Source organism: Talaromyces stipitatus, genomic scaffold, assembly GCF_000003125.1.
Source record: "Talaromyces stipitatus ATCC 10500 scf_1105507295523 genomic scaffold, whole genome shotgun sequence".
In the NCBI taxonomy this organism is placed as follows: Eukaryota; Fungi; Ascomycota; class Eurotiomycetes; order Eurotiales; family Trichocomaceae; genus Talaromyces; species Talaromyces stipitatus.
Genome location: NW_002990113.1, coordinates 1,627,642 through 1,647,040, shown reverse-complemented (window position 1 = coordinate 1,647,040; position 19,399 = coordinate 1,627,642). Strand labels below are relative to the sequence as shown.

The window sequence follows — 19,399 nt, the reverse complement described above, 5'->3', positions numbered from 1 at the left end:
GTGATCTGCAGAGGGCAGTCCTGTCAGAAAAATAGAAGCGATAGAAAAGAAAGCTCAGAATGAGATATCAGCCACCAAAAACGAAGAATCAAACAGAGACTCAAGAGCACTTTGATGCTTGTTCGTCCAAACAGTGAGTGCGGCGTCCTCTTTCGTTTTTTGCACGATGGATGATTTAGTGCCAATCGGGTTTAGCTGGGGAGCTGCTTGCCCGAAAAAGCTTGGCGCCGCCTGGAAACTTCTCCACGCGACTCAGCGCGCGACAAGATCCAGAATAGCAATACGTAAAACTCGGCTGCTCATCGCATCACATTTTCTCGTTCACGGTCGTGCCAAAAGTTTCGTCAGTTCGTGAGATTCGGCTTGCTAGAGGCCACCTCCAATTTTCAAATTGGATCTCCTACGCCGTGTGACCGACTTGTTTCAGCAAACAGAGTCCAATATGCCCCCTCGTAAGTCAAATCACTTTTCTTTCGCGCTTTGCTCTGTTGCCATCTACAAGCTTATGGCTGACTTCAATACGATTAGTAAGCGACGAGTCATCCGAGGACGAGTCGGCTGGCGAGTCCATTCCGTTCAAAAACGCCAACAAGGTCGCCGACGAAAGCGAAAATGAAGATGGAAGTGATGAGGAAGGCGGCGACGTGTATGTTGAAGTTCTTCGCTTTGTCTACAATTGATAGGAGCGTCAGCTGATTGCAGTCTAGATACGTCGTTGAATCGATTGTCGGCCACGAGTTTCAGAAAAATGTTCGTCGAGCGCCAGTACAATATCCAGTTCGAGGTTACTGACCACGAATAAGTAGGTCCTCATGCTGAACGTGAAATGGAAAGGATATGACGACCCCGCCGATCAGACCCTGGAGCCAGAAGAGGGGTTACTGTACGAAGTTTTTGGACCATGCTACTCAACAGTATGCTGATATGATTGATTGTGTAGGGAAGGTGCAGAGGATGCGGTCAAAGAATATTATGCGAAAATTGGTGGTCGTCCGGAACCACCACCAAAGCCTGGGCGAGGAAAGCGAAAGTCCATGACAACAAGTGCGAAAGCGACCCCGGAAAGCACCACTGCAAAGAGACAGAAAGTATCAAAGGAAGAAACAAACGGCACAGACGCTTCGGGCGCGGATATTCCTCGCGGTATCCCAGACTGGGTGCGCGATAAAGATCATTGGGAGCGGGACGTTAAGAAGGTGCAGACGATCGAGAACGATGGAACACACGGCCTGGTGGCTTACCTGAACTGGACAAATGGCAAGACGACGAAGGTGTCAATTGGTCTATGTTATGAGAAAATACCCCTTATGGTAGATTGAACTCGTAGCCCGCTTTATGTCTAGGTACTAACTTTGTCCTCTTAGATGCTCAAGTTCTACGAAGCACATCTGTAAGTTGAAAATATGCAATCTTTTGATGAACAACTTGAAGCTAACGTTCCCTTAGTGTGTTCAAGGGTGCTTCGGCTGATGAATGAGACTGAGATATCCTGGCTCCTATTGATTCAATAGGAACGTTCCAGGACAGAACGGGGGAAAACCAATCTTTAACAAGATATACAAGTACAACGACCATTTTCTCGAAATATGATGGTGGTTGAAAGAAGCTACCTACATCTATTTAGCGACACGAATGGGGGTTGCTTCTCTTTGTGACGTTCACTGCTCTGCCCTGCGTTTAATATCCTATATTCTATTACGATGCAGATTTGCAGATTTGCAGATTATGAGGAAGGTAGGGAGTTGGACTTTAGGTCCACACGGCCTTTTTTTGGTACAAGGAGAATTTTCTGATGCTGGCTACTGTAATTTTAAGGAGTTATTGAATCTTCAAGTGCTTTTTTACATGTCTATTGACACTGGAGTGGTATTCATCTTGGAATTGATTTCAACTTCGTAACCGAAATGGCTTGATTTCTGAAGTGCTAATTGGTATATCGATACTAAATTGTGACTAATCATATCCGTCCATTGCATTGAGATGCCGGCAGTGCAAATAGTTTCATTTATTGACCTCCCTGAGAAACCAGCTCTGTTGCCCTGGCACTTTGCTCAAGGAACTGCCACCGCTCATCAAAAGCCTCTGAGCCGTGTTTCTGCATTACACGTTCCATAGCCCTCCCATCCTGACCTGTAAGGGCTTTGTCATCTTCTTCCGTCCAGACTCCAGGCATATCCGTTGGAATCCCCTTTCCCGCGTTCAGCAGATCCAAGACTTTATCTGCGAGCTCGGCGTTCATAGATGTACAACTGAGAGCGAGAAGAATATGGTCACTGTTTCGGCCGTCGTCTATCCGTTTTTGGATCCAGGCTTCGAGGGCTTCGGCGTTGCCGTTGGTGTTGATTTCTTCTCCTTCTGTCATTAGTGGTACGAGTGTATCTCCATCAAGTTGAGATATACCCGATGTTTGACTGTCTGATGCGAGCGGAAATTGAGATGCTGTTTCATATTTTGCTGATTGTGATTCATCTGTTGTTTCCAGTTGCGGATCGATATCAGCTTCGTTGGACGAAGGGGGATCATTTCGGGGTATGTAATCCGTGGCTCTTCGTCTCTTTTTAGCCGCATGATCAACTTCAAGGTTTGAAATTGTTGAAGTGCCTTCATAAGATAGCCGGTCGCGTTTGAAACCTGCTGCTTTTCCTTGAAAAGTTTGAGCAGCATGGCCGTTTCGTTTTGTGTCGGAATGGGCAGCACCTGAACCTGGTTTTGACACTTGGGTTGTTGTAGCTTTTGGATCAGGCGCAGGTGATCCAGCACCCTGTGCTGGACCGCCTGGACGGGGTTTCCCCCGAAGTTTCTTCACGTAGCGATCCCGCCATGACTGAAATGTGTGTCTGGGATTCTGAGTGGTCATTAGCTCAAGTATTTATACTAATCTACACTTGCCCTCCCATGCCACTTACCTGTTCAGCAAGTCGCTGGTAAATAATATTGCCAGCAGTCTGATCCCCACGTGCCTCATAGGGCTGTACCCAATCCCAGAGAATTTGATCATCCTGTAGTGAAAAGGGTGTCCTGGAACTTCGGGCAGGTACTCCGACTGCTCCAACTGGACGATTCCTTTGGCCGGCTCGGTGGTCCTCTGGATCTTCCAGTCGGCCATTCCTGATTGATTTCTCAATAAAGGTGTATGAATGCCTCGAAACAAATCTCAGATAAATGTTGACCTAATGGTATTGGATAATGTTGAAACCTACGAGTTGAGTGGGATGTCTCGTTTTGCATGATCAACAAGCTTGATGTCTGCGTCCTTTTCCAGAAGGACAACTGTACCACCGTTTATCTAATTAATCGATTAGCCACAAACCTGGCCACTACAGGATGCTGGTGGATATAGGACATTACCTGAATGAGTTCCTTGAATCTGTTTCGTTGAGGAACATTTGCCGATACCCAGAAGGAATATCCTTCGAACAGCGTCCCAACACTGCCATCTTGAGGAGGCTTCGTATAGACTACGGTAGCCATTTCCCCTCAGACCGTCTGGCTAATGGGTATCACCTACCAGGAAAGCGAGCAAGTACTGAGTTGACCGAAGCGCCGCTCAATGAAGGTCAGATCAGAGAGCATCTGCTATGCAATGTGCGCTTGCATATGTTCAAAGTCAAAGGCCTGGTATCATCCTGTATGTGACGGAGATACCAAGTATAACAATCAAGACGATGAATGAGTTTCAAAGATGTGACATCTCAGTTGACATTATTTTTGGTGAATTGGTCTAGTCACGAACCAATCAGCTTTAGCGCTCGCAGAAAAAGGAGTATCAAGTCACGTGACATGTTAGCTGAATGAGCAAATCGGGTTTAGTGCCCTTGTCAAGTCAACAATAAATGAATCCGCGAAACATCGCTTTATTTCTTATCTGGACTCTTTTCTGGCTCATATTCTCTTTGAAGACTGAGGCGACGGGGTTTTCGGTTTATATACAGAATGCGCTTCAACTGACTGACAGAGACGATTGGAGTCCCCAAATATGGGGTTGATCACCTTAAGGACCGCTGCACTGAGTGTGCTAGGTCTATCTTCTTTTGTGTTTATTGCGCTGTTTGGACGTTTGCCTATATTCAGGTAAGTTGGGTGGTATCTTCTTCAAACCCTGAGTCAGCTAGTGCGAAGTGCTGATTATGACCAGGAAGACACCTATTGGCTTTCTACATCGACTCCTATGGATCCACATTCCACATGGTCTCGCCCGTATAGATTCACTTCTGTTAGGAGGTCGACTCGTACCATGCTGTAAAAGCTTTGGCAGATACATAGCTTATGAGAATCATCCGTTGGTATTGGTTAGTGATGTTACACCAGATAGCCTTGGCTTATTCCTAATCGTGTCTATAGATATTCTTCGTAGGATTACTGTCAATATCAGAGTTGATGTTTGTGCCAAAAGCATGGCCCAGACTAGGAACGTTTCACCGAGCATTTGTTCTGATATCAATTACTTTGCCATACATCTTCCTATATGCATGCGTCACCATCAAATGTTTCATTACACCTGACAACGTGAAGACGGAGTTGGCTCAATATCCGTACGACAGAGTCCTTTTCCATCCCGGAAATGAGTGCTCAACGTGTCGACTCTTGAAGCCGGCACGTAGCAAGCACTGCAGCACTTGCAAGGCCTGTGTTTCTCGGCACGACCATCACTGTATCTGGTTGACCAATTGCGTGGGTCGTCAGAACTACCGCTACTTTCTTGCATTGCTTCTATCCCTCTCGGTAATGCTCACTTATGGCATGTGTCTAGGATACAAATTGCTCAACGAAAGCCTGCAGAAAGCTTTTGGAACCGGGGGTGCACACTGGAGCAATTCACTGTCTTGGACGTCATGGATCAACTACTGGGCTTTGGCGGTAGCTGATGATATACGAATTGGCGCTGTCTTCCTTTTGGCCGGTATGACGGCACCCTTGGCATTCGGTTTTTTGGTCTATCACATCTATCTCGTATGGGCAGGGACTACAACCAATGAGACAGCTAAATGGGACGATTGGAAAGAGGATATTGCGTATGGTCTCATTTATAAGGCCAAAAGAAGCGAGGTATACAAGACACCAAAGCCGCGGGATGAGTCGATTGAACCGAAAACACAGTGGTCTGCAACCACTGATCAGGTCCTCATTATAACGAACGGAGAACCTCCGAGGGTAGGCTTTTCAGTTTCACTACAGTCGAACTCGATTCTTCAAGCGGAGGGCGAACAAACTCCTGTTGACCCAAGGTTTAAACTTGTTAGGAACCTTCAGTCTTTGGAGAATTTGTATGATTTGGGCTTTTGGGATAATCTGCGTGATGCATTGAATTTAAACATTTAGCAACTATGTCAGAGATGAATGTGATTCAAGATAGAAGCTGTTCGTTCATACAATTTCCGAGCGATAAGATAAGCCGGAGCGGAAAAACCGCCAACCCACCATGCCCACCAAGATCTTGCCGCAAATTGTTAATCCTTTATTTCTCCGCATTTTGTCAATTCATTCTTATTACACTTTCTTTGCGCAGACCTCCCTGGACTTATCTATTTCGAGGATATGGCACCAGAGAAGCTGCCCACAGAAAATGAGCAAAGATGCTCTCCCGCAGAGCTCTTGCTCAAGGTTATCCTTGCCGGCACATTGAGCCATTATGAGACTCGAGGCATGATTGACGACAAACAGCTAGAACAAATGTTAGCTGCAGAGAAGAAAATTGTGTCAAAAACCCGAAACGAGATGGACGTTAGGTACTTTCCCCTATGCTTCTACTGGTAAGATATGTTCGCTAACTGCATCTGAAGACAGAGTTTAGCACTTTCGCCCGACGTCTGGCAAGGCCTTACTGATGTCCTTACTAAAGCTATTCCACATCTCGAATCACAATCGTTCGCCTGGAAAAGTCCCCCGACTTCGACATACGAGCAGTCGTCTTCAAACCTCATCGCATATAATTACTTTAGCCTAGTCAAAGACATTGAACGTTTACGCGACCTATGCACCATAGCTCGAAATCTGCTCGCGACAACCAACAGAGCGCAAAATCTAGCAGCGGAAAAGGGGTTTGACCAGCGGATACTGGCATTGATTGACACATGTGTTAGGGTCACTGCACGAGGCTTCGACGGAGAATCCAATGCGAGAAACGAAGAACGCTGGCAAAAAGTTGTCAATCTTTATAAAAGCCTATTGATAATTTGCTTGCAATTTTTGAACAATTTCATCATGCAGAATGAGCAGCGCAAGCTTGTTCTTTGGTTGGATTTGTTTGGATATCACTCCAATGGCGACCATAAGGTCATAATGCCTGGCGAACCGTTGGACCCAGCTAGTCCAGCACCACAGGGAGTTGCACCAATCGTGCGAACTGGAGAGCGGCTTATTGGATCTTTAAGATGCGAACAGACCGCGGAGGATATGCTGCTTGAGTCTTTATCAACTTCTCCCAAAGAACCCCTTACTGTCAAGGAAGAGGCTGCCATGCTACTACTTGCCCAAATCAAAGATCATATGGAAAAGATACTGGGTCGAGACATGAAGGAGATACAAGAGATGGGCAAAGACCCCGAACAAGTCAATCAAGTACGGAGCGCTCTTACTGAAATTCTCTCTAACAAGGCGGATGAAATGAAGAGTTTGAAAGGGAGAACGCTGGATTCTGGAGAATCAGATGACGAGACAAGACGGCAGCCTATATTATGTATCGACAGGAGTGCTACAACAGGTTATCCTCGAGTATGTTGGGCGGATTTTCCTGATTTCGAAAGATTCAAAGCAATTACAGCGGATGGTCCTTTAAGTGAGGAAGAGACCAGTGTACCGCGAATCTGGCAATCTGGTGCTGCCGCCTTGACAGTAGCCAAGGAGGAACTGATGGCACGCGCACAGGAGGCTTCTCAGGCTTTAGAAGAAGGCGACGAACATTACGATCATGATGACGGATATGCTGAAGATGACGGCCATAGCCTTGATGATGGTGCTGAGGGCAGCCTTGACGAAGAAGAGGAAGAGGATGACGATGATGATGACTATCGTGGTAGACCTGGCGATCAACAGCGAGGATTACTGACAGACATTCCACTTGTTCTGGGACCTGCAGAGATAGAAGCTCTCCCAATGATTATCAAAGCTGGAATCATTGATGCGGCGGGGACAAAAAGCGCAGAGCGTGAGGTGATAAGCAACATGCAAGCTATTCGCTGTCATATACTGCTAACGCAGGATACCGGACGTAATTTGCTTCGCGAATTGCTTATTTTCATTGCCGCCTGGGACTTGCCGGATGACGAGGTGTACTTCCAATTCATGGTGCAAATCATGGAGGCCATTCTGAAGAACGGGTTAATGTCTCATGCATACGCGGACTTTGGCCAGCAAAAGGACATCATCTCGCCAGCACAAGCTGTTGTCATCAAGATCCTTACACACATCTTTCGCAATAAGTACTCACCAGCCTCTTCCAGCGACGGTCAATCTACCGAAACGAAACAGCCGCCGCCGCTATCACGAGTAGATGTGCTGACAGTGCGATATATCTTCTCCATCTTCCGGGGCACCATTATACCCGAGACATGCGGTCTCATTTACCTGCAAGGTCAAATCCGTGCCAACAAGGCACTCCCAGAAGATTTTCCTCTGAACCTATGGGATATGGAACGGGTGTACGAAGGAGTATATCAGTTCCTGGAGTTCTTCGCCGTGCTCACAGAGAATAATGACTGGAAGAATCTGATTGTCAAGTGGGAGATTGTCTACGATCTCGTCACATTGATCAGTGAATTAGACGCCAATATCCCCAAGGGCCCACTCAGTGCTATGGTTACAAACCCAGCAGGGTCATCAAACGGGCGAACTGCCGCGGCCAACAACCAGCCCGATACTCCTGGCAGCCAGCAACAAAACCCTCCACCAGTTGCCGTGGAGCGTCCCTACGACCCAACAGATGTCGACCCTGTGGACGAGAACATCGACGAAACCGGCTCTCGAGCAGAATCACCGCCCATCACAGAAGACCCCTGCGAATTTGAATGGCGCAACTTGAAAAAACTCATCGTCCTAGTCCTGTCATCACTCGTATGGCGATGTCCCGAAGTCCAGAACCAGATCCGCAAATTCGGTGGTGTCGAAGCGATCTTGTCCTGCACCAGCTTTGATGCACATAACCCATACATGAAGGAACATGCAGTTATGTGTTTGAAGTTTTTGCTTGAGAATAATAAGGAGAATCAGAAGATTGTTGAGGAACTCGAGGCGAGAGAAGTCGTGAGGGATGATAGTGGCGTGTTGGCGAAGACGGGACATGAGGCGGTTGTTGATGGTGTGGGGAAGTTGACTATTCAGAAAGTGGTGCCTTCTTCCTCGACTTCGAATGTGGTTGAAGAGGTTTTGGATGAGTAGTTTGCTTTATGAGTTGCATGACTGATACGATTGTACGAAAGATTCATGGATGATATATGATGTACATACCTACAAAGCCTATTGCATATTCGGGGTTAATAATAACAGAACGAATAGATCTTAAATAGATTTATATTCACTTATTTGTAATTTCGTTAAGCATACATCCCATCCCACTCCTCATCCTCATCATCATTCGGCTCCGGCGCAGCCAAAGCCGCTCTCCGTTTTTCAGCCTGTTTCCTTCGTTCAGCATCTTTCTCGCGCTGCTTCTTCCCAAAATCCGTACGATCGAGTGGACATGTTCCCCTGAGTCGGAGCCAGGGACGCACACATTCAAGATCAAAGAGATGGGTAGGATGACACGGCAGACGGACGACGAGTGGGTATGGGTCGTCTAGGAATGGATTGCTGCATATGGGACATGATTGGGATGGCTTGAGGGATGAGCGGGGGATGCGATCGAGAGCTTGACAGATGCATTAGTACATCTTTGTTAAGAGTTGTTTCAAAGGGGCAACATACTATCGCAAAACTCCTCACTGACACCCTCAACTTCCCTCGGCGGCATATCAGCACCTTGTAACAACGTCTCAATCATCTGATCAATCAACGCTTGATCATGCTGGTCACCTCCAGCCTCAGCGCCGCCGGCACTGCCTATATCATGTTCCCGTCTTATATAATCAAATGCTTCAGCAAGTGAACGAAAGGCCGCGCTGACATCCCCCGGTACAGGGACGGCGTGTTCTCGTGCCCGGGTTTCGGAGGGGTTGGGTGTGATTTCGGATAGAGTTGCGAAGAAGGTGGATAGATCTGGACGGCGGGGACGGGATTGGATTGGTGGTGTGTAAAGGTCGTCTATGTTGTGTTCGACTGTATTCAGTGTTAGCTTTGTAGAGGCTATAGGGAGTGTTAGATAAATACCCTCGTATGAAGCCATTGCTTTAATCGATCTGTAGGTTTGCACTGATGCGGTGCGGGGTGATTCGGAGATGGGATGATGAGCGTTGAAAGCAAGCGGTTTGGGTTTGGGTTTGTGTTTTGAGCCGTGCAAAATTCGAAGTGGTTTCGACTGTCTTGAGGTGATGTACAACGATCGAGATTCTAGTACTGAGAATGGTGTTCAAAGATGAAGCTGTAGGCAGACATCGCATCGAGCTTAGCGGAGGAATTTATTAGGTAGCTCCGAGACCCACTTCCCCATATGTACTGACATATCAGCCAATCCAATTTTGCTTCATTAAAGATATCTCGAGCTTACAGCTGTCATTTTTCTAACAAGAGCACAGCACGCGATGCATCGCTTTCTCAGTCGTCTTTTCTGGTGACCATCCCACTCGGTCACTGCTGGAAGGTGCCCATGCAAACGCTTTCGATATCCTTTCAACACTCAAGTAGTTACATACATGGCCCCTGACTATCGACTTTCGCAGACAGACTGTCCAGATCACTTCGGCTCTCTACAATTGGGAAATCAGATGAGTATAATTCTTTCTATCCTGATATTACTTGTACTACTCATATTCTAAAGTCTCCCGGATTTCTTTCTCTGTCTCAACCTGTTGATACAAATCGACATAAGAGGTCCTTCCAATAGGGGGCCACCACCATCGCAGCATATCCTTGCCATTTCTTGTTCTCATGAGAATCAGAGTAGTCACAAATTCCGCGAATGATGAGACAAAGGAAATGATTCATTAGACCCGCTGCTTCCGTCTCAAAACACAAGATCCCCTTCTCTGCCGCCAATTTATCGCGAACGAGAGCATCCCTGCTGAGCTGATCGGCCAATGCAACCAAACCATAGCGTATCACTAGTTTGTCTTCTTCTTTAGAGCATGGATCCCGGACGACCAAGGTAGCCAGATCCTGGCCGCAAGTAATAGCACAATTTGATCCGCTTCCTAACGGATGGAAGATGTGACTCTTATACAACCAGTCACTCTCTGGGCTTGGCTGCTTGTACTTTTTACGTAACCTTGGATATTTGTCAAGGGCTGTCGTGATCGCCTCTTCCAGTCGATAGCCCTCGTTGTCATACTGGGCTCGGAGTTCATTCACGGCTTCAATAAGAACGGCAGTTAGCGGCTTAAGGGAGCCCGTTCATTTAAACCTTTGGTCTTGCATCGTCCCGCCAAAGCTGTACTGGATGACACTAACTCGGATGTCAGATGGGATGCTCACGACAACATCCCCAAGGTGAATATCATTTCGTGGGCTTGGTGCGCCGCCACCAATGCCGACCATGAGACCGATTCGCACATTCGGGAAGCCGTATAGCATATCATCGGCGATTTGCGTCGCTGACGATTTGCCGTATGAGCTTAAAGGTAGCACAGGTATTACCACGTTGTGCCTCCCATTTTGCCCACTGTATAGTTGCTTCTGTTATGGGGTGGTAGATACGCTAGGCCCTCATGCTTTTCGTCCAAGAAGGCATGGGCTGCGGTGTACTCCGTGGTGATCGCACAGATCCAGCTGGTCGTGTATATCTTTGGGTTAGGGGTTTTAACCCATCATCAAATGCTGGAAACGTGGCCCGGCAGAGAGGTTGCTGTGAGCGTTGTCCCAATACAGGCTCACGCTCTTTCACTGGAGCACTGATGATGCTTGCAATGCCACTGCAAGCTGAATATTCTAGTATTGATTTGGTTCTACAGTGAACCTGAGGCAGAGTGAGTAGATATTCTCAGTCTTATCGGATCCATGTGATTATAATTTGTTGCTATCGAGGCTGGGAAAAGGACTGATAAATATGAGGAAGTGTCTGTTGTGGAAGATTCTCATTGACACACAAGAGATAACATTATATATCCCAATATGACGCTAATAGGAAATTGAGGACGGACATTCCTGTCAACAGACTCTGGTCTGGCAGCGTCATTCCCTCCAGACTGAAGATGATCATGGTGAGAATCTTACAACTTTCTTACTTTCTATTCTAATAAGTGGGCTTCAAATAAGTTATATTCATCTCCTTCTCCATTTTCGTATTCTACAATAATTAGCTAGAGCACTCCGTACCCCTTTACCTATGTATACTTAATCTAACCTTTTCAGTCTCTGCGCAGCGCGAGCAGACAACTTATTCACACCTAAATCTAATTCAATACTTAGTATGTAAAATCTTCAAAAATGACATTCTTGCCCTTCAACCAGTCCAACACTAATGTTTTCAAAGCATGACCTGAGCACAGGTAAAACGTACCCGCTGGAATATCCTTCAGATCTGTCGCACTCATCCGACGACATTCAATCGTTGCTCCAGCAGCTTCAATATCTTCCAAGCTCCTGAGGAAATCCTCATCTTTCACCTTGTCTACCTGAGTAATGAACAACGTCGATGATTCTGGCAATTCAGGGAACTGTCGGAATACATCCTTGACAACGCCGATATCATTCGCTGATATGGACCACAACAGCCGCAGACGCGATATATCGACACCAGGTAACTGCCCCACTAAAGGGGTTATACCTATCCCTCCAGCTATAAAAGGAACAAACTCGTCCTTCCCTATACTTGATGTGTCAATCTTGAAACTTCCCCCAAATCCTAACATTGGAACCTTGAGTTGTGTGCGAGGATTCCACCGAAAAAGATGAGAAGTCACGCTACGATTCTTTCGCACTGTGATCTCAAACTCATCTTCTGGCAGGGTTTTTGCTCCTGGAAAAGAGGATACCGTAAATGTTCTGATGTAGTCATCGTTGAGACTCAGGGGGTCATCATCACGCATATGACTGTAACCGATATCGAGTTCGTCTTTGAAAGAGAAGACTGCGTATTGGCCTGGTTTATATGCAGGTATAGTCCCACCGGTGTTGGAAAGCTTGAACCTGAATCTAGCGATAGAAGGGCTCAGTATCTTCCTCGATATTAGATGAACTGAAGTCTGTCCCTCATTTGCCGTCGTGGTCGAGAGCGTCTGCTCCTTTTCTGACCTCAAATATCGAACGGGAGGTGTATATGGCGACTTATCAACTGGTATCCCTCGAAATCCTAATGCATTCTCGACATACCGCGCTTCTACAACAGTCATCTTCACTGCAAGGCTAGATCTTTCTAAAACTTCATCAGCTTCGTCATCGATAAGAATCTCCGTCGTAACAGTCATATAAACCGCATCACCAGTCTCAAAATCCGGGATCACAAGACCCGCTTGATGGTTCATCATCAAATTTCCTAGTGACTGGTAGAGACGGTTGCCAGAGTACTCTGGATATACGAGCACGGCTCCTTCGGGTTGGTTTGAGATTATTCGAACAAAGCCTGAGGGTCCACCGCGGTAGTTTGTGTCCATGTCTGTGTTCTGGTGGTAGGTGGATATGAAGAAGCAATCTGCCTTGTTGATGAGTTCTATTGCTTGAGGGGGGAGCTTAGGGGAGGTCGAGATGAGTTTTGGTTGAGGTAAAGCAGGGATTATGTGCTTCTTGTGGAGATATTTGGGACAGTTTCCTATAATTATCGTTAATATATCATTCAAGTTTGTGCGGCAAAGAATTTAACATACCTAGACTTTCCTCAATTTTGACAACTAATTGAGCATGGCCACGTTTTCCTACAAGCCCTCGCCCTCCTTCATCTTCTCCTTCTGGATCCTCCAACGTGCCCATAATGACTTTTCCATATAACTTGACCCTTTTCCTATTTTCCAGATCAATAGTAACTCCAGATATCATCTTACCTTGACCATCTACTCTAATAGAGCCAGTTTCCTCTGAATGCCCGAATAGACTCTGGACGACTGGATCATGAACTCTATCAACCAGAGCTCTCATACCCACAATATCGCTATCAATCACAGACGAAAACCCAGTCTCTCCACCCCATACTGTTGACCATGGTCTACTGTTAGCATCTAATGCTCCAAGACCTATCAACGGGGCGCGGGATACCATGGATTGTCCGTATTGAGAGAGGAATGTACTAGTGGGGTTCTCTGTGGGTGGCACATGAAGTATGCGCTGGAGGGCTATCTCCCCTTGGTTCCAGGGGAGGGCGCAAGATCCCATCATAGCTGGCATTATAGCACGACCAGACAAGAAGTCCAAGGTTGGAATCCGTTGATAATCTGAGACTAGTATAGACTGTGAAAGCAGAGGTTGAGCGAGACAGACTGAGTAGATATACGTAGTAGTTCAGTCTTGCCAGCACGTCATGACTTGCTGACAAACCCGTATATTAGTAAATGATCTGACTAAGCCGGCCTTCAGGGTGGGAGGATTTGACATGCTAGTTGTCCAGAGTACGCCGTCGTAATAGAAGCTACCAGATATAGCAAGATTTGATTGTGTTTAGGTAACACTGGTTCATGTTCTAGGAGATAGGTATCTACATTGCTGTTGATGTTGATAGTAGAGACTGATGGCTCGGAAACCGGAACAGTGGGGCCTTAGAGTCCAGGGTCTCGCGGGTACCTTAATCTTTATTAATTTAGATACCTCGACACTCAACACCAATATTTACCATGATCAAGAGGAATCCTCTGACCCTTGCCATACATTTCAGTCTGTTCTATTTCAGGATGTTTATGTCTGCGTTTACGCGGCTGTGCCAGAGCCCAGACTGGGGTGGCAGGGGGACACAGCCGCAGCTGACGTGGGCCAGTGCTTCGACTGTGGGGATAGGCCGCGTTGTGTATCGCCTCCGTTTCAGATCTGACATTCTTATTCTTCCTAGAAGGGATGATATATTGTCTTTATTATCTTTATACTCACTGAAGGTCGTTGAATATCAATTGTCAAGAATTGAATTCTGAGAGGCAAGGTGGTTGTTGCTAGGGCATCATTCCACATGACGACGCCGGTTAAACATACAACATCAACAACCATCAATCGATAATTCAACACTTTCTCTTCATCTGCATCTATCAGCATTATCAATCGCATAATATGGTCAATATGGGAAGCCGAAATATACCTTCGCCCTATTCACCGGGCTCGTTCCATATTACCAGAGCATTCATCTGGCTCTCAACCCTGATCGTGACTGGCATCATGATCTATTTTATCGTGCATCTGCATTCGGATGGATTCAAGGTTCCATACGCATTTTTAATTGTAAGCTGACCGTAACCTGAAGAGATACATATGATTTCATTGGAGTTGTTACTGACCATACAGATCATAATAACATGCTTCCTCACCCTCATCAACCTCCTCCTCACTACCCTCCTCTACGCCCGCAACAGTCTCCGACCCATGTTCTCCCTAACCATAAATGTGATCCTCTTCATCCTCTGGACGCTCTCCCTCGGATTTCTGGGGTATAGCATGCGGGGCACATTACGCACAACCTGCGACGTCAATTCATGGGGCACATCAACTGGGGTGATGGTCTGTCGATTATACAAGACCCTTTTCTCGTTTACGGTAGTTGCAATGGCATTTACATTCATCCATGCCGTTATCGATGGCGTCGCAAGGAAAGATCAGAGAAACCTACTACTTCTGGAAGAATACGATTCGATGAATGGGAATAGTACTTACGGGCAGGATTACAAGTTGCATACGAGGAATGAGAGTGCTATCCCTCTTGCGACTGCGGTTGTCGCTCACGAAGAGACTCATCCAGATACGAATACTACACGAGCGGATGTTTATAATGCGCTTGGAACGGTTCGACATGATGATACTATGGCCATACAACAACAACAATATCAACATCCACAACAGCAGCAGAGACAGCAATTTCAGCCTCAAGACCATGATGTGGAATATTACGATGGTATTCCAGATGTTCCCCCTGCGACCGGCATGAGGTGGGCGTCAGCAGCTGCGACGAGACAGACCCCTTACTCGCCGTTACACACCCGGTTCGATGGGCAGCAGACGGGATATGAAGCGTTCAGGCCTCAACGGACGACCTACGACGAGGGTGGGTATGGTTATAGGGGATAGTTGTTGTTTTCAAGGAGTTATTTAGACTGGGTTTCGTTATATCATGATTGGCGTTTTTGGTATTTGAAGGTGTTTTCGGTCTATGGTTAGAATGGGAAATTGATAAAAAGTTGATATTAAGCATCCATACAGATTCGTTATGAATGCTGAAGTAATTAGATTGAACTAGGTATTACTTTTAACCAGACATTTTCTTGGACAATAATTCCATGAGAGTCGACAAGACGATCTACATGATAACCTCGTTCGTGACATCCTGTAAACTATGTTAGTATTCAGATCCAAACATTGGGAAATGGGAAACGTACCCGTTTCAATTCTTTATACGGCAAACAGACACAGTTTTGTACTCGTACTTCATCACCCACACCACACTCCTTACCCAATATCGTAATACTCTGCACCTTGACTCCATTCTTGATAATGCTCGTCGAATGGCTGCCTGCCGGTGTCGGTGTACCCTCCACACGTGCCCAGGCACCAACACGACTACCCCAACCGATGATAGAGTACAAAACACATGCGTCATGCTTGATTTCCGCATCTTCCAGAATGATCGCTTCCTTCACACGAGCACCAGCACCAATAACGGCTCTGGGTCCAACAGACACGTTCGGACCCAGCTTCGCGGTGGGATCAACTTGAGCTGTAGGGTGGATATAGACCGGCGGCACAATAAAAGCTGAAGGGGGAGTGAGTTCTTCTGATTGAGCCTGGAAGGCTTTTTGTAGATACAACGCGTTGGCGGGCACTGCAGATCCGGCAGTCTTGATTTGACGCCAGAAGTCCTTCGTTTCGTGGACGAAGAATCGATTGCTGTCGGCCAAATCAGAAAGAATATCCTGCTCTAAGCGAAGGACTTCTGGTTTCTCGGCATCGTCATCCTCGGCAATGAATGAAGAGTCGAGATTATCTGACGAAGGGTACGACAAGAGTCGCGGCCGGGTAGCACGGCGTTTGATAACGCTGCGAATCGAAGGGAAAATGCATTCGGTAGCGAACAAGTATACGCCGCAATTGATCAAATTGGAAATGTGAGATTCTGGTTTCTCGACATAATGCAAGACACGTTTCGTATGCGCGTCCGAGACAATACAACCGAAATTCGTAGCAGCTTCGTTGCTAACTCGTGTTCCCAGAATCACAGCCTCGGCATCCTTTTCTTCAAAGAGCTTCAACATCTCCCCCAATGGGAAGGAGCAGCAGACGTCAGAGTTCAAGACGAAAAACCGCTCCGGTTTATTCTTCAAAATGGCATCGCGGAAATGGTAGAGGCCGCCGGCGGTACCTAACGCGGTATATTCTCGCAGATACTGAATGCGCAGGTGTGGAAATTCTTTACTGGCATCCTTGATGAAGTCTCGGAAGACCGATTCGTCGTAATATCCAACAAGGATGACCTCGCGAAGACCAGGAACTTTGGCGACGGCTTTGAGGGAGTGTGAAATGATTGGATGACCGGCGACTTCGAATAGGGGCTTTTCTGATGATTAGGAGGGGTGTAAAGAAGGTATTGGTGAGGGGCGTACCTTGGGCACATCCAAAGACAGTGGCCTAAAACGAGTGCCTCGAGAGGGACCACCGACCTTAATGTCCGGTATATTAGTATATTGTCAGAATGACCGAATCTAATTTCTCACTTACCAGGATCACGGCCTTTGTGGAAGCCATATTGTTGTTGTTGGGCTGTTCCCGAAGCGGGACTTGAAGCATAGATGGCTAGATCTCGAAGGAGAGCCTCGAACCTCTTTGAAATAGAAAGACAGAGACAATGGGTAACAGTATACCAATAAGGCTAATAAATCCCTGCAGCTAGCACAAGTTATAAGTAAAAGTCTGTCACAAGTCAAATTGAGTGAAGAATAGCTCCTCTAGTTTGCCAAGCGGTCAGTTGAAGCTGCGTCACTTTGTTTGTGTGGCCTCAGGCATTGGTGGTCCCCGCCATCGAATTCTCAGCATACTGGCCAATCGCATCAAGCGTTACTTCAACATCCTCCTGGATTTGATAATGATTGAACATTACAAGATGTCTACACTTGGATATGAGCAGAGTATGTTTTTTTTTTCTTTGCTTGTATGAGCTCTGGCATATTGAAATTAGTCTTCTGTTCACTCAGGTTTGGTTAGATATGTGAGCAATATACATGCTCCTCTGTGCTCTTGTCAGACCCTCAACTCTTAAAAAGCGTATAAGAGAAATAAGAACCTATCTATTATCATTTTGACAAAGCCTGACTGGGTAGAAGATATTAATCAATGGTTCAACTTCTTGAATGGTCATGAATTCCAACTTAGTCATGGTTATTAGTAATTACGGTGTCCGCAACAACCCGAATCCTGCTGTTGAGCACCGCCAGGCTCGTATGGAAGAAGAACAGTTTTTCTCCCCTGTCCCATGGATTAAAGTACTGGCTCCCTTCGGACCCTTCCAACTTAGGCTCGGCACTCGCAATCTTCAGAATGCCCTTTCTCAGTTACTGGTGAGCATGTTAAGGGTTGCTTTCCTGATGTTGAGTTGAATATCCGTGAAAAAGTTTCAAAAAAACCCAAGAGGAGCTTCGGGAATTGCCAGAACCAGTCAACCAGAATAGCTTCTACACCTTGTGTACGAAGTTGCAGGAATTGAAGACGACTATTGCGGCTTGTTTGGAAGGTGGAACAACAGGCATGCAGATGCTGAATATAGGATTGCCCATGACTTCTTATCAGCTATCGAACGTACCAAGCCTGAGCTACGGTTGCTTACTGACCGAGAAGACGTAGAAATTGATGATGAATGTGATTGTGAAGTAATGGGGACAAAAAACATAAAACTGACGTCCAAGAGAAAGAAAACACCACAAGACAAGGCCTCCACGTCGACAAAAAGCGAGTTGGTGATTATACAAAGCACTTCCAACATCTTGATGGTATGCTATACCCCTCCAATAAATAAATAAATGTCTGACATGATAAATGCAGCACCAGCCAGAATCTTCGAGCTCGAGGAAATCCGTAACATCAATGAAGAACGTTCTAATGGGCCTACCAATCAAATACATCCAAAAACAGTCGAGCTGATGCACAAGTAAAGCATCGAACACTGGGTGACTCTAATGGAGATCTTTGTCGAGGCCATATACAAGCAGGTCAAGGAAGCAATCATGGCCCAGGCCAAAAGCGTATTGGCTGCCTATCAGGAAACTGAACTCTACCGTCAGATCCACAATATCACACAGCAGCTCCTCTCTGTACTAAAGAAGACTGTTGACGGCGATACTAAACTGTTCTACCTTCTCGAGTCAACTCAATGCATTGTGACCAATCGTGAAGCACTTCAGAAGTAGGGTGAGGACTATTATCTTGTTCTCAACAGACGTCGTAAAGAGAAAAGGGTGATAGCTCTTTATCGGAGCCGGGGAATACGATTTCCTCTAGACCGTGTAAAAGCTGAGAAAATCATCGAAAGGGTCCGATGCACTCCTGAACGAGCTGCGGATCATGGAAGTACGTCTAAGGCTCCCACCAAGAAATATAATGTTTATGTCACTGATATCATCCATAGGCTGCCCATGCCCACTACAAAGCGGTAGCTTGTAGATTTGCCGATTATATCCAAATGATCATGAACTTCAAACTGTTCTCGGAGTGCAAGCAGAACCTGTTCAAAATAATCGAAGCCCAGCTTGGATTACTCAAAGACGACGGTAAGTCTTGATATTTCTGCTGAATTAGGCAGCACTCTTTTTCTGACAGCTGCTAAGGTGCATCACTTGTTCTAGCGACAACCCGTTGTGTACAGTTAATGGCCGATGATCCAGAGAAACTGGAACGCTGCAAATTCCTCCTCAAGGAATCTTACTTCTTGATCTCTCATGTTGTAAATTTTTGTGTCAACTACTATTGGAGAACATTGGAGGTGCAGATCTGATCTTGGAGACTTGGTCGCCATCATATCGCTTGTGCAGGGTCAATTGGAAAATTCGGCATGGTTTGAAAAGCTTGTGCAGAGAAAGATTGAATAGTTGAGTTACTAGAAACTGGAAATACAAGGATGAAGGATGTTCAGTTTGACTTTGACCATTGTCTCTTCTGATGCCCCTCATTGATGCCCTAAACCCTAAACCCTAATATACTTATTCGG

The 19,399-nt window shown here is 46.2% G+C and overlaps 10 protein-coding genes across 10 annotated transcripts, besides 2 other annotated features; 6 read left to right on the top strand and 4 right to left on the bottom strand.

Annotated features, from left to right (window-relative positions):
- The first annotated feature begins 279 nt into the window (after positions 1 to 279).
- TSTA_065420 (uncharacterized protein) lies at positions 280 to 1,869 on the top strand. The gene is made up of 7 exons (XM_002340432.1): positions 280 to 452; positions 529 to 646; positions 708 to 750; positions 807 to 883; positions 941 to 1,310; positions 1,365 to 1,390; positions 1,447 to 1,869. Exons 1-7 carry the CDS (start codon positions 443 to 445, stop codon positions 1,475 to 1,477), a joined length of 675 nt encoding a protein of 224 aa, XP_002340473.1. The 5' UTR covers positions 280 to 442; the 3' UTR covers positions 1,478 to 1,869.
- Positions 1,870 to 1,895: 26 nt separating this feature from the next.
- TSTA_065410 (transcription factor Rap1, putative) lies at positions 1,896 to 3,718 on the bottom strand. The gene is made up of 4 exons (XM_002340431.1): positions 3,349 to 3,718; positions 3,201 to 3,286; positions 2,907 to 3,141; positions 1,896 to 2,845 (listed from the first exon to the last, which is right to left on the bottom strand). The coding sequence occupies exons 1-4, from the start codon at positions 3,469 to 3,471 to the stop codon at positions 2,006 to 2,008; spliced, it is 1,284 nt and encodes a 427-aa protein (XP_002340472.1). The 5' UTR covers positions 3,472 to 3,718; the 3' UTR covers positions 1,896 to 2,005.
- A 149-nt stretch (positions 3,719 to 3,867) lies between these two features.
- On the top strand, positions 3,868 to 5,319 carry TSTA_065400 (DHHC zinc finger membrane protein; the record flags this gene model as incomplete). The annotated part of the gene is made up of 4 exons (XM_002340430.1): positions 3,868 to 4,071; positions 4,136 to 4,289; positions 4,342 to 5,151; positions 5,176 to 5,319. Exons 1-4 carry the CDS (start codon positions 3,977 to 3,979, stop codon positions 5,317 to 5,319), a joined length of 1,203 nt encoding a protein of 400 aa, XP_002340471.1. The 5' UTR covers positions 3,868 to 3,976.
- A 216-nt stretch (positions 5,320 to 5,535) lies between these two features.
- Positions 5,536 to 8,373, top strand: TSTA_065390 (essential cytoplasmic protein Ctr86, putative; the record flags this gene model as incomplete). Its single annotated transcript, XM_002340429.1, has 2 exons — positions 5,536 to 5,726; positions 5,781 to 8,373. The coding sequence occupies 2 exons, from the start codon at positions 5,536 to 5,538 to the stop codon at positions 8,371 to 8,373; spliced, it is 2,784 nt and encodes a 927-aa protein (XP_002340470.1).
- Positions 6,899 to 7,004: a microsatellite.
- Positions 8,126 to 11,284, bottom strand: TSTA_065380 (uncharacterized protein; the record flags this gene model as incomplete). The annotated part of the gene is made up of 9 exons (XM_002340428.1): positions 8,126 to 8,842; positions 8,899 to 9,249; positions 9,301 to 9,486; positions 9,656 to 9,836; positions 9,946 to 10,464; positions 10,537 to 10,699; positions 10,723 to 10,854; positions 10,890 to 11,013; positions 11,242 to 11,284. 9 exons carry the CDS (start codon positions 11,282 to 11,284, stop codon positions 8,529 to 8,531), a joined length of 2,013 nt encoding a protein of 670 aa, XP_002340469.1. The 3' UTR covers positions 8,126 to 8,528.
- A 152-nt stretch (positions 11,285 to 11,436) lies between these two features.
- On the bottom strand, positions 11,437 to 13,401 carry TSTA_065370 (oxidoreductase, FAD-binding, putative; the record flags this gene model as incomplete). Its single annotated transcript, XM_002340427.1, has 2 exons — positions 11,437 to 12,832; positions 12,888 to 13,401. The coding sequence occupies 2 exons, from the start codon at positions 13,399 to 13,401 to the stop codon at positions 11,490 to 11,492; spliced, it is 1,857 nt and encodes a 618-aa protein (XP_002340468.1). The 3' UTR covers positions 11,437 to 11,489.
- A 656-nt stretch (positions 13,402 to 14,057) lies between these two features.
- Positions 14,058 to 15,476, top strand: TSTA_065360 (uncharacterized protein). Its single transcript, XM_002340426.1, has 2 exons — positions 14,058 to 14,436; positions 14,500 to 15,476. The coding sequence occupies exons 1-2, from the start codon at positions 14,269 to 14,271 to the stop codon at positions 15,274 to 15,276; spliced, it is 945 nt and encodes a 314-aa protein (XP_002340467.1). The 5' UTR covers positions 14,058 to 14,268; the 3' UTR covers positions 15,277 to 15,476.
- On the bottom strand, positions 14,500 to 17,148 carry TSTA_065350 (GDP-mannose pyrophosphorylase A). Its single transcript, XM_002340425.1, has 4 exons — positions 16,921 to 17,148; positions 16,806 to 16,862; positions 15,585 to 16,754; positions 14,500 to 15,532 (listed from the first exon to the last, which is right to left on the bottom strand). The coding sequence occupies exons 1-4, from the start codon at positions 16,987 to 16,989 to the stop codon at positions 15,506 to 15,508; spliced, it is 1,323 nt and encodes a 440-aa protein (XP_002340466.1). The 5' UTR covers positions 16,990 to 17,148; the 3' UTR covers positions 14,500 to 15,505.
- Positions 15,021 to 15,066: a microsatellite.
- A 425-nt stretch (positions 17,149 to 17,573) lies between the features above and the next one.
- TSTA_065340 (uncharacterized protein) lies at positions 17,574 to 18,257 on the top strand (the record flags this gene model as incomplete). Its single annotated transcript, XM_002340424.1, has 2 exons — positions 17,574 to 17,756; positions 17,896 to 18,257. The coding sequence occupies 2 exons, from the start codon at positions 17,574 to 17,576 to the stop codon at positions 18,037 to 18,039; spliced, it is 327 nt and encodes a 108-aa protein (XP_002340465.1). The 3' UTR covers positions 18,040 to 18,257.
- A 114-nt stretch (positions 18,258 to 18,371) lies between these two features.
- TSTA_065330 (uncharacterized protein) lies at positions 18,372 to 19,186 on the top strand (the record flags this gene model as incomplete). The annotated part of the gene is made up of 4 exons (XM_002340423.1): positions 18,372 to 18,598; positions 18,632 to 18,794; positions 18,821 to 18,962; positions 19,038 to 19,186. 4 exons carry the CDS (start codon positions 18,372 to 18,374, stop codon positions 19,184 to 19,186), a joined length of 681 nt encoding a protein of 226 aa, XP_002340464.1.
- Positions 19,187 to 19,399: the final 213 nt, after the last annotated feature.